A 12,042-nucleotide genomic window follows, 5' to 3' on the forward strand; every position below is an offset into this window, starting at 1 on the left:
AGTACAATTAAATCCAATTTCATCCTATTCTATAAACATTTGTTAACAACTTTTCAAATACATAAAGATAACTGTCATTGACATACCCATTTAGCCTGTTCTAGGACAATTAACACCTTCTCCCCCACCCAACCTCTTCGACGTTTCTTTAATCCTCATAATCCTCATATGCTGTATTTCCCAGTCTCCTCAGCATTTTGTTACCCTTCCTGCAGAAAGTCTTAAGACTTGTCACTAGACTTTCTAAGAAGAGGCACTCAAAACTGAACATAGCACTCTTGATTGAGTATGACCAGTGCAGAAGGAAGCCAGCCTTTTACTTCTTCTTTCTCTACCCTATTCTTTACAAATGCAGCTTAGGATTTCATTGGCTTATTTACATGCTATGACATACTGTTTATTCATATTGAATTGTAGTCTATTAAAAAGCCCATAAGGTCTTTTTCAAATTAACAATTATCTAGCTAAATCTCTTATTCTGTACTTGTATAATTGAATTTCTGAAACCACTCTTCCCTAGATACCATTCCCTTATATATGTTGTCACTGCCTATTGTAAGTTCCTTGAAGGCAGAGATCGTATTTCTTTTAGTTTTGTATTATCAGCACATAAAAATCACTTAATAAATGCCTTTTAATTAATTCATTCATTCATTAATGTAAGACTTTACACTTGTCCTTTCACATTGCATCATATTAGATTGAGTCCATCATTCTACTCTTGGGATCATTTGGATCCTCATTCTACCAGCCAATATGTTAACTAACTGTTAAGTGAATGAATACAGATAGTAGTGATCTCCCCCAAACAAGCTGTAAAATAGTAAAATGGGCTGTCATGTGAAACGGTAAGTACTTCATCAGTGGAAAACTTTCAGCAGTGGCCAGAATGTCATTTTTTTTTATTTTTAAAGGGAGTCATTCCTGATTCTCTTCTGAAGGGGAAATCTGGATTTACTTCACTATGATTCCTTTTTAACATTGATGTGATGGAACCAGCCCCCCATATTAGAGCCGATGACCACCTCCCCTATGGTCCAATCCCATCTGTTCTCAAGGGACCTACTCAGTTGATGGAAGACATTGAGGATGATCCCTCATGAAGAAGGAAAGTGTTAAAAGTTCTGATTTCACTTTTAGCTTGAGGCAGCAGGTGGCTAGCAAAACTTCATCACCTTTGGGAATATTAAGCATGAGATATAAACACCAGAGGCACTGAGACCCATTATCACCTATAAAACTATCAAGAAGATTCCCTTGGCTACCATTAAGGTAAGTAAAATGATTGTCTGAAGAGAGGAGAGACAGACTGAAGCTCGTGATGGAGAGAGATGAGTCTTTGGCAAATAAAAATAGCATAGTCGTCAGAGTTGATGAGGAGAGGGTGGTGGCACTGGGAATGAGGAGACACTATCAAAAATTACAATATAAGTAAAATGGTAGAAAAATAATATTATAGAAGAGGAAGAACCTAATTTAGGAAAATACTGATGGGTCTGTGGTGACATTAATGGTACTAGAGAGACACTAAAGGGATGGAGAGGTAACGAAAAATTGGGGGACAGACTGATGGGATGAGAAGATAATAAGGAAATGAGTATTAAGACATATTTTATAAATGGGAAGGGAATGATAAAGAGGAAGAGATAAAAAGAAAAAAAATATGGTATACTGCTATGGATAGGGAGGGAGTGAATGAAATGTAGGGATGATAAGGGGGCTCTGGCGACAATGATGGTAACAGTGAGAGTGATAGAGGTGAAGAAATAAAAAATTAGGAGATAGTGATGAGGTTGAGGAGATACAAAAAATATCGAGAACGCAGTAATGGGGAGAAGAAGCCAACGTACTGGGGATAAGGGAATATTGTGTAACTGAGGAGAGAGAAAGAAGCATGTGGATCCAGTAACGGGGAGATAGGATAAAATGATGGTCCTGGGTTAGAGGAGAAGTAATATTGAGAGACAGGAAAACAAGAAGACAATAACATAAGCACTAGACTCATTCAATTAATATTAAATTAATCAATAACAATATCCCAAATACCAACTAAGCATCAGGCCATGTGCACTGTAGTTTTGAGGAATGAAGAATAGAAGTAATTTAAGACACAGATGCAGGTATTCCAAAACTTAGTTTAGTTGGCAAAATAAGTCCTAACCACGTGGAAAAACAAAAAGTGCTTTTATAGATAAATCTGTGGTCTGTCCAAATGTATATTTCCTTCACTTGTGCAGAGTACACATTCTATTTGGTTCTTTCTTATGTCCTTCCATAAAACTTCCCTAGAAGAAGTACCTAACACAGACAAGTGCTTCCTTTAGGTCTTTGAGTATCCATCTACTTTGCTTCTCTGTCATCAATATCTGGCCCACATCAGGTTCCAGATATTTATGTGAGAGATAAAAAAACAAACATTTACTGAATTGTTTTCTAAATGACTTTCTGAAACAGCATATGGTTGGTTGCTAGAGAGTAGAAAGAATGGTTAGGGCTGTTTTAGTGCAGTACAACAGCAGGCTAGTGTGACCTAAAGTGCATCTCTACCTCTCTGAGTACTTCTCAGTGATAGATAGTAGTAGTTAATCTATGATTTTTCTACTTTATTTGTCTGAGCTTCTATTAGAATTTATAACAGGTCAATGGGAAAGAAGAGAGAATGGCAAGGTCAGGTAGAGGCTATGGTTATGCAATAATTGTGCTAAGCCACAGGCTAGAACCTCTATAAAGCCAGGGAAAAGGACGCTCAAAACCAATGAAATAAAGGAGGACATAAGAGCAACTTGGAAATAGCTCTGAGATATCCTTTTTTGAACATTTCTATAGCACCTTGCATTTTAAAAGGAGGCACCATCACGACAACCTTGTGAGGAAAGAAATGCATAACATTTTTTCGGATGAGGAAAATGATGAGACTGAAGAACTGACTTGAGCTAGGTCATTTAAGCCTTGATCCTTTCAAAGTCCAGTTACCCTTCTAGTACATTAGCTAGTCAGAAAACAAGCACTTATTAAACACTTATTAAATGCCAGGAATTCTGCTAAAAACGAGGAATAGAAAGAAGGGGAAAAACATGGTCCCTGTTCTCAAGAAGCTCATACTCTAATTGGGTAGACAGTGTACCAAAAATAATACATGCAAGATATATGCCATATAAATGGGAGGGCATTTCAGAGGAAGGCACTGGCAGTGGGGGTAAAGGAATATCTAACTATCCTTTTTTATTTACAAATTTTTTTAAAATTTATTTATTTAACATATTTAGTTTTCAGCATTGATTTTCACAGGAGATTGAATTACAAATTTTCTCCCCGTTTCTACCCTCCCCCCCACTCCAAGATGGCGTATATTCTGGTTGCCCCGTTCCCCAGTCAGCCCTCCCTTCTGTCACCCCACTCCCCTCCCATTCCCTTTTCCCTTCCTTTCTTGTAGGGCAAGATAAATTTATATGCCCCATTGCTTGTGTATCTTATTTTCTAGTTGCATGCAAAAACTTTTTTTTTTGTTTTTGAACATCTGTTTTAAAACTTTGAGTTCCAAATTCTCTCCCCTCTTCCCTTCCCTCCCACCCTCCCTAAGAAGTCAAACAATTCAACATAGGTCACGTGTGTATCATGATGTATAACCCTTCCACAATACTCATGTTGTGAAAGACTAACTATATTTGGCTCCTTCCTAACCCATCCCCCTTTTTTGAATTTTCTCCCTTGACCCTGTTCCCTTTCGAAAGTGTTTGTTTTTGATTACCTCCACCCCCATCTGCCCTCCCCTCCATCATCCCCCCGTTTTTTTTCTTCTTCCCTCTTCTTTCCTGTGGGGTAAGATACCCAATTGAGTATGTATGGTATTCCCTCCTCAGGCCCAATATGATGAGAGCAAGATTCACTCATTTCCCCCTCACCTGCCCTCTCCCCTCCTCCCACAGAACTGCTTCCTCTTGCCACCTTTATGCCAGATAATCCGCCCCATTCTATCTCTCCCTATCTCCCTCTCTCAATTTATTCATCTCTCATTCCTCAATTTGATTTTAGATATCTTCCCTTCATCTTCACCTCACTCTGTGCCCTCTCTCTCTCTCTCTCTGTGTGTGTGTATATATATATATATATACACACACACATACACATTCACTTATATATATATATATATATATATACACATAAACTTATATATATGCATATTCCCTTCAGCTACACTAATATTGAGGTCTCATGAATTATATACATCATCTTTCCATGTAGGAATGTAAACAAAACAGTTCAACTTTAGTAAGTCCCTTGCAATTTCTTTTTCTTGTTCTTTTTCTTGTTTTTTTTCTTGATTACCATTTCATGGTTCTCTTGATTCTTGTGTTTGAAAGTCAAATTTTCTATTCAGCTCTGGTCTTTTCACTGTGAAAGCTTGAACATCCTCTGTTTCATTGAAAATCCATATTTTGCCTTGGAGCATGATACTCAGTTTTGCTGGGTAGGTGATTCTAGTTTTTAATCTTAGCTCCATTGACCTCCGGAATATTGTATTCCAAGCCCTTTGATCTCTTAATGTAGAAGCTGCCAGATCTTGGATTATTCTGATTGTGTTTTCACAATACTCAAATTGTTTCTTTCTGGCTGCTTCCAGTATTTTCTGTTTGATCTGGGAGCTCTGGAATTTGGAGACAATATTCCTAGGAGATTTCTTTTTGGAATCGATTTGAGGAGGTGATCGATGGATTCTTTCAATTTCTATTTTGTCCTGTGGCTCTAGAATATCAGGGCAGTTCTCCTTGATAATTTCTTGAAAGATGATATCTAGGCTCTTTTTTTGATCATGGCTTTCAGGTAGTCCAATAATTTTTAAATTATCTCTCCTGGATCTATTTTCCAGGTCAGTGGTTTTTCCAAGGAGATATTTCACATTGTCTTCCATTTTTTCATTCCTTTGGTTCTGTTTAATAATATCTTGATTTCTCATCAAGTCACTAGCTTCCACTTGCTCCAATTTAATTTTTAAGGTAGTATTTTCTTCAGTGGTCCATTGGACCTCCTTTTCCATTTGGCTAATTCTGCTTTTCAAGGCATTCTTCTCCTCATTGGCTTTTTGGAGCTCTTTTGCCATTTGAGGTAGTCATTTTTTAAGGTGTTGTTTTCTTCAGTGTATTTTTCAGTATTTTGGGGGGTCTCCTTTAGCAAGTCATTGACTTGTTTTTCATGGTTTTCTTGCATCCTTCTCATTTCTCTTCCCAATTTTTCCTCTACTTCTCTAACTTGCTTTTCCAAATCCTTTTTGAGCTCTTCCATGGCCTGGGACCAGTTCATGTTTTTCTTGGAGGCTTTTGTTGTAGGCTCTTTGACTTTGTTAACTTCTTCTGTCTGTTTGTTTTGGTGTTCTTTGTCACCAAAGAAAGAGTCCAAAGTCTGAGACTGAATCTGGGTGTGTTTTCGCTGCCTGGCCATATTTCTAACCAACTAACTTGACCCTTGAGGTTTTCAGCAGGATATGATTGCTTGTAGACTAACGAGTTCTATGTTCCACGTTTGGGGGGGAGGTGCCAGCTCTGCCACATCAGCACTCCTCCTTCCCCAAGAACTCCCAACCCGGACTTGGCTTACATCTTCAGCAGGCTGTGCACTCGTGCTCTCATCTGCCACTTCATTCCTCCCAATAGGTGGGCCTGGGGCTGGAAGCAACTGCAACTGTAGCTGCCCCACCTCTGCTGCCCCAGCAGCTGTGGCTGAACCGCTAACTCCTTCCACTCCCGCAGCTTTTCCCACTAACCTTCTCTGCTGTCTTTGGTGTTTGTGGGTTGAGAAGCCTGGTAACTGCTGCAGCTCATTGATTCAGGGCGCTAGGGCACACTCCACCCAGCTCCTGGTCTGGTTGGTCTGTGCCGCTCATGCTGGGTTCTGCTCTGCTCTGCTCCCAGCTCCCAGCTCCCAGCTCCATGTGGGATAGACCTCACCCAGAGACCATTCAGGCTGTCCTCGGCTGGAACCCTGCTTCCCTCTGCTGTTTTGTGGGTTCTGCAGTTCTAGAATTGGTTCCGAGCCAATTTTTTATAGGTTTTTGGAGGGACTCGGCAGGGAGCTCCCACTAGTCCCTGCTTTCCAGCCGCCATCTTGGCTCCGCCCCCCATATCTAACCATCTTAAAGACTATCTACCACATATATATGTACATATATATGTATATGTGTATATATATATATATAATTTTGAAGTATAAGTCTTCTGAATAGTATATAAATCACTGACCTCTCATTTCTTGATCCTGAACCATTCCCCAAAAGTTTTCACTGTCTTCACTCATTTTTTTCCTTTACATTGTAATCACCAAGTACTGAGGTAAGTCAAGTCAGCAAGCATTTATTAAGTGCTTGCTATGTGCCTGGCACCGTTCTAAGTGCTGAGGATAAAAGAAAATCAAAAGCATCCCATGCCTTCAAGAAGTTCACATTCTAATGGCACAGGCAACATGTGAACAACTATGTACACAGGGTAAATCACAGATGATCACCAAGGAACATCACTAGCACTGAAGGGGACTGGAAAGACAGTTTGCAGAAGTATTAACTGAGCTGAAATTTTAAGGAAAACATGGAAGGTAGAAAATGGAGATGAGGAGGGACAATATTGCAGATATGGGGGACAGCCAATGAAAATGCACAGATGTTAAGTGCTTCATTCAAGCAACGGTAAGTAGCATCATGTTACTGGATTGTAGAGTTTGTGAAGGGGAATAAACTATAAGAAGACTGGGAAAGTAGGAAGGGGCTAGGCTATGAAGGGCTTTAAATCCAAACATGGGACTTATTATGTGATCCTGGAGGTAATCAGCAATCATTAGAGTTTATTGAATGAGAAAAACATAAGGTCAGACCTGTGCTTTGGAAAGATCAGCTGAACAGCTGAGTGGAGAACAGACTGGATCAGGGAAGAGACTTGAGGAAGGCAGACCAACCAACTAGTAGGCTATTTAATAGTCCAAGCATAGGGCACTTAGTTTAGAAGATGGTTTCAATTTTTCATTGAATTATTTTCACTTCAGATTGCCTCCATATTACGTAGGCTTGAGGTAGGTGATCATGCATAAAAATTTGATGTGTGCTCCCCACCTTAGCACATGGCTAGCATTCACAGACTGGAGGCCTGCTTCAGCCTTGGATATTTATTCTCTACCAATTCCTCATAGCTGTGTTTGTAAGGCAGCTGTCTCACCAGCAACATTGCCGGATGTCAGCATGGCTTCAGCAATGGGTAATCATGACCAATAAATTAGTTCAATTTTGAGGAGGAGTAAATAAGTTATGCGTGTAATCTACGGCAACTTTCACAGATTCTACGACAAATCATTGCCTCAATAATTGTGTACCTTTGGGTTTTGTTGTTTTGTTTTGTTGGTCATAAAGTTTGTTTGTAGCACTTTGAATTTTCTAAGTAAAATGAACAACATGCTCCAGATTACGCATCATAGTATACATTCTTTATTTTCAAGTTGCTATTGAACATGATATACGTAAAATGAACTGATTCAACATGGGATTGGCTGGACTGTTCATTCATAGCTCATATACAAGAAATAAAGAGCAATGATAAATACATTGCACAATGAAAAACACACATCCAAGTGTAGATAAGACTGAAATTATCCAAGAGCAACAATAGTCCTTCTTCTTATATACAACCTACAGATGGTAGTCCTTAAGGAGACAGACAAAGTAAAAAAGGACTAATGGATACTAACCAGACTTGAAGAGTCATTAATTAATAACTGTCAACTTGAGAGAGGTCTCTACGTTAGCATCTCAGAGATTAAATATCCTTTATTTGTGCTATTGAACATTTTTATCAAAGAAATTTGTGAAAACATAGATGGCACACTTATTAACTTCAGAGGTGACACAGTGCTGAAAGAGAGAGGGCTGTTGTGTTGGGTGACAAAGCTGGGATCAAATGGACTGCATCTAATTAGACTATATTTAATAGGGAAAATAACAAAGTACCACTTGAGTTTTTTTTAATTAAATTCACTAAGCTCCTAGGAGTAAAGACACTAGAAATATTCAACTAAAGAATGGATTATCAGTTCATTGTAACAGAGGGGGATTCTTGTTCAGGCATAAGTTGAACATGGCTTCTGAAGTTCCTCCTAACTCTGAAAATCTGTCAAAATTTCTTATAGCCTAAGGAGACGTGTTTTTGTTTTTGTTTTACAAAACCTTGTCTAAACACTTACAATTTTAATATTCAATAAGATATTCAATACAATAGGAAAAAAGACTTTTGAATCATTACTGCTATTATGACTTCATACAGAGAGTAATACTAACAACACAAGTTGGATTGTTTCATAACAGAATAAGGAAATGGGAAAGGGAATGAATTTGTAGTCAGAGGGCATGGGTTCCTCTCCCAGCTCTGCCGTCTGTGTGACCTGGGTACAAGTCATTGAACACCTCTGGGTATCAGGCTCCTTATCTGAAAAATAAAGAGATGGATTAAATAGCCTTCAAGGGGTCTCTTAGCTCTAAATCTATAATGATCCTCAGATTAGTAAGTGACGTCAAGCAGTATCTAAGGCAATAAGAATGGTTTTTTTTCTAGGTTGATCAAGCAAAAGAAAGAAGAGGAGAGAGTAAACCATAGCCTCATATCCATGGATATATCCAATCAAACCACCTTCCACCCAGCTCTCCTCATTTTGATGGGCATCCCAGGCTTTGAAAAACTACAGTTCTGGATCTCCATTCCTTTCTGTTCTATGTATGTGGTGGCACTTGTGGGTAACTCCTTGATGACCATTCTTGTCTGGTTAGAGCACAGTCTTCACAAGCCCATGTATCTCTTTCTGGTCATGTTGGCTATGACAGACTTCTTGCTCTCCAATACCATTATGCCAAAGATGCTTGCTCTTTTCTGGTTCCAGGCTGAGTCCATTTCTTTCCAAGCCTGCCTCACCCAAATATTCTTTGTTATTTTCATTTTTATCATAGAGTCAACAGTTCTTTTGGCCATGGCATTTGACCGCTATGTGGCCATATGCTTTCCACTGAGATACACCATGATCTTGACCCCCTCTGTGATCAGGAACATTGGAGGATTTTCTGTGGTCAGGGGTCTGGCTTTCACCTTTCCTTTTGTCTTCCTAGTTGATCGGCTGCCATTCTGTGGAAACAATATTGTTGCTGATACTTATTGTGAACAAACTAAGGTCTCTAGGCTGTCCTGTGGAGATATTACTGCCAATAATATTTATACTCTGGTGATGTCATTCTTGTCCACAGGCTTAGATGTCTTACTCATTTCCATCTCCTATGCATTTATTCTTCGAGCTGTCTTCCGACTCCCATCCCGTGATGCCCAGTTGAAGGCTCTGGGCACTTGTACTTCACATGTATGTGTCATCCTTATGTTCTACCTGCCAGCTTACTTGACAGTGCTGGTCAGCCACTTAGAATGTGGAATCCTGCTGGCCAATCTCTATGTGGTTGTGCCCCCTGCATTGAACCCCATCATATATGGTGTCAAGACCAAACAAATCCGGGATATTGTCACATCTAGGCTCTCCAGGCTTGGTCTGGGTTGCTGAGCTAAAGCTTTCCAGGAACATTGTATAGCTTAAAATATTCTGTGTGAATCACTGTAGGCTAAAATACTGATTAATTGATTCTAATTGAAGTAATGATTGTAGATTGAAGGCATTCCCTCTCATTTATATAAATGGTCTTAGCAATAACATCTAACATTTATATAGAGCTCAAAGATTTACAAACTACCTTACATATTTGATCCTCACAGCATCTAACTCAATTATATTCAATGATTCAAATATATCCAATGCCATTGTTCTTCCCATTTTACAGATGAACAGTCCAAGACCGAGATAAGTTAAATGTCTTGCCCAGAGTCACATAACTAGTAATTGTTTGAGGCAGGATTTAAACTCAGATCTTCCTCACTCCAAGTCCAACATTCTATCTACTGTGACACTCAGTCACCTCTAGAATTATCCTTGTGTGAAATTAGTGCTACTTATTATAAATCCAATTGTCCACTCCAAAATGTTTCACTTATAGAAGGTCTAGAAAGTATTGGAAGTATCTAACCAAGTGTCCAAGTAGTGATCTTGTACGTGGAATGAGGAGTTACTAAAGTTGTTTGAAGAAAATTATAAGTTCATTGGACACTTGTCCAATGAACATCTGCAGCTTTAGAGTGAAGAGTCTACTTCCAAGTGAGTTTCTCCATGATAGATATGGAGGCAGCTTCATTTATAACATGATTATGTTGATATGCAATATCTCGGTCTATAAGAGCATATGTGACAGTTCTTGGCAGGGGGGAAGGAGGCAGGGTTTTCTGAGGAGTTTTATCAACTCATAGTCCTTAGTTATGTCTCTGTCTTCCAGGAGATCATCAGGGATCTCTGGAGATCTTCCACTACTCTTGTGTGTCTCTGTATTTCAGAGGTAAGCAGGGAATATTGCCTAATTGCTATGCAGGAGCAAAGACCAAAGTTCAAGAATTCAGAAAGAACAAAAGAAAGAGACATTTGTCTGAGGTCAACATTGTGAAGTGACTCCTTTTTCTATCCCTCCCTCCTGAGGAGTTCCTGTAACAGATAATGATGAGAAAAATTAAAAGCTGATATTCTTATTATTTTACTATATAATATGTTATTATAATAATGTATCATGTATTACATATCACTATATTATATAGAAAATGTATACATGATGTCATTGTTTATTATATATTATCATAATATCATATCATTATATAGTATACAGCTTGCAACAATCCTTTACATACATCATATCATTTAAGTCATGAAATCATGTTTGTATTGAAGTTACTTTTGGGGAAAACAGAAGTATAGTTTAAAAAGCACTGCCTGTGGAGTCAGGAAGACCTAGATTTCAGTTCTGATGAAAATATTTCTAATTGTGTTACCTAGGAAAGTTATTTAATCTCTTTCAGGCTGCTTCTTCATCTGTAAAATGAAGACAATAAACTATATACCTCACAGATTTGTTATGACGTTCAAATGAGATGATACATGTGAAGCATTTTTTAAACCTTAAAATTGTTATATAAATGTTCTCTCTCCGTATACATATATACACATACAAACACATGCATATTTGTTTATATATACATATATGTATATGTGTGCATATGTTATATTACACATTATTCCCATTTTCAAGTTGACAACATTGAAGTTCAGAGAAATTAAATGGTTGCTATGGTCACACACGTTGGAACTATCAAAGATGAACTTTGAATTTTTCAAGTATAGCACTTTATTAACTGTCTGTATTGCTTTTAAGTAATTTTTAAGGTCCATAATCATGACTCTTTCTGGCATTCATTGAAATGAGAAAGGACATGTTATTTTAATGGACATTATTAAATCCCTTGAGTGCTTCTTCTCTTGGAACATTTGGGATACAGTATCACTGATCCCACTCATTCTCTTTTTATTTCCTGGGCCTGGGGGTGGAGCCAAGATGGTGGCTGGTAAGCAGGGACTAGAGTGAGCTCCGTTACCGAGTCCCTCCAAAAACCTATAAAAAATGGCTCTGAGCCAATTCTAGAACAGCAGAACCCACAGAACAGCAGAGGGAAGCAGGGCTCCAGCCCAGGACAGCCTGGATGGTCTCTGGGTGAGGTCTATTCCACACGGAACTGGGAGCTGGGAGCTGGGAATGGAGTAGAGCAGAGCCCAGCCTGAGCGGCGTGGAACAACCAAACTTGGAGTCGGGCGAAAAAGGCCCCTAGCGCCCTGAATATGTGAGCTGTGGCAGTTACCAGACCCCCTCAACCCACAAATACCAAAGACTGCAGAGAAGGTTAGTGGGAAAAGCTGCGGGAGTGGAAGGAGTTCGCTGTTGGGCTTCCAGCCCGGGGGCAGCGGAGGTGGGGCAGCTACAGCTGTTGTTACTTCTGGCTCCAGGCCCACCTGGTGGGAGGAATTAAGTGGTGGAACAGAGCAGGGGTGCACAGCCTGCCGAAGATCTAAGCCCAGTTCAGGTTGGGGGTTCTTGGGGAAGGAGCACTG

General features: G+C 39.2%; 1 protein-coding gene across 1 annotated transcript; it reads left to right on the top strand.

Moving 5' to 3' along the window:
• Positions 1–8,634: 8,634 nt before the first annotated feature.
• LOC118836532 (olfactory receptor 52B2-like) lies at positions 8,635–9,567 on the top strand. The gene has a single exon (XM_036743790.1). The coding sequence runs from the start codon at positions 8,635–8,637 to the stop codon at positions 9,565–9,567; it is 933 nt and encodes a 310-aa protein (XP_036599685.1).
• Positions 9,568–12,042: the final 2,475 nt, after the last annotated feature.

Source organism: Trichosurus vulpecula, chromosome 2, assembly GCF_011100635.1.
Source record: "Trichosurus vulpecula isolate mTriVul1 chromosome 2, mTriVul1.pri, whole genome shotgun sequence".
NCBI classification, from domain to species: domain Eukaryota; kingdom Metazoa; phylum Chordata; class Mammalia; order Diprotodontia; family Phalangeridae; genus Trichosurus; species Trichosurus vulpecula.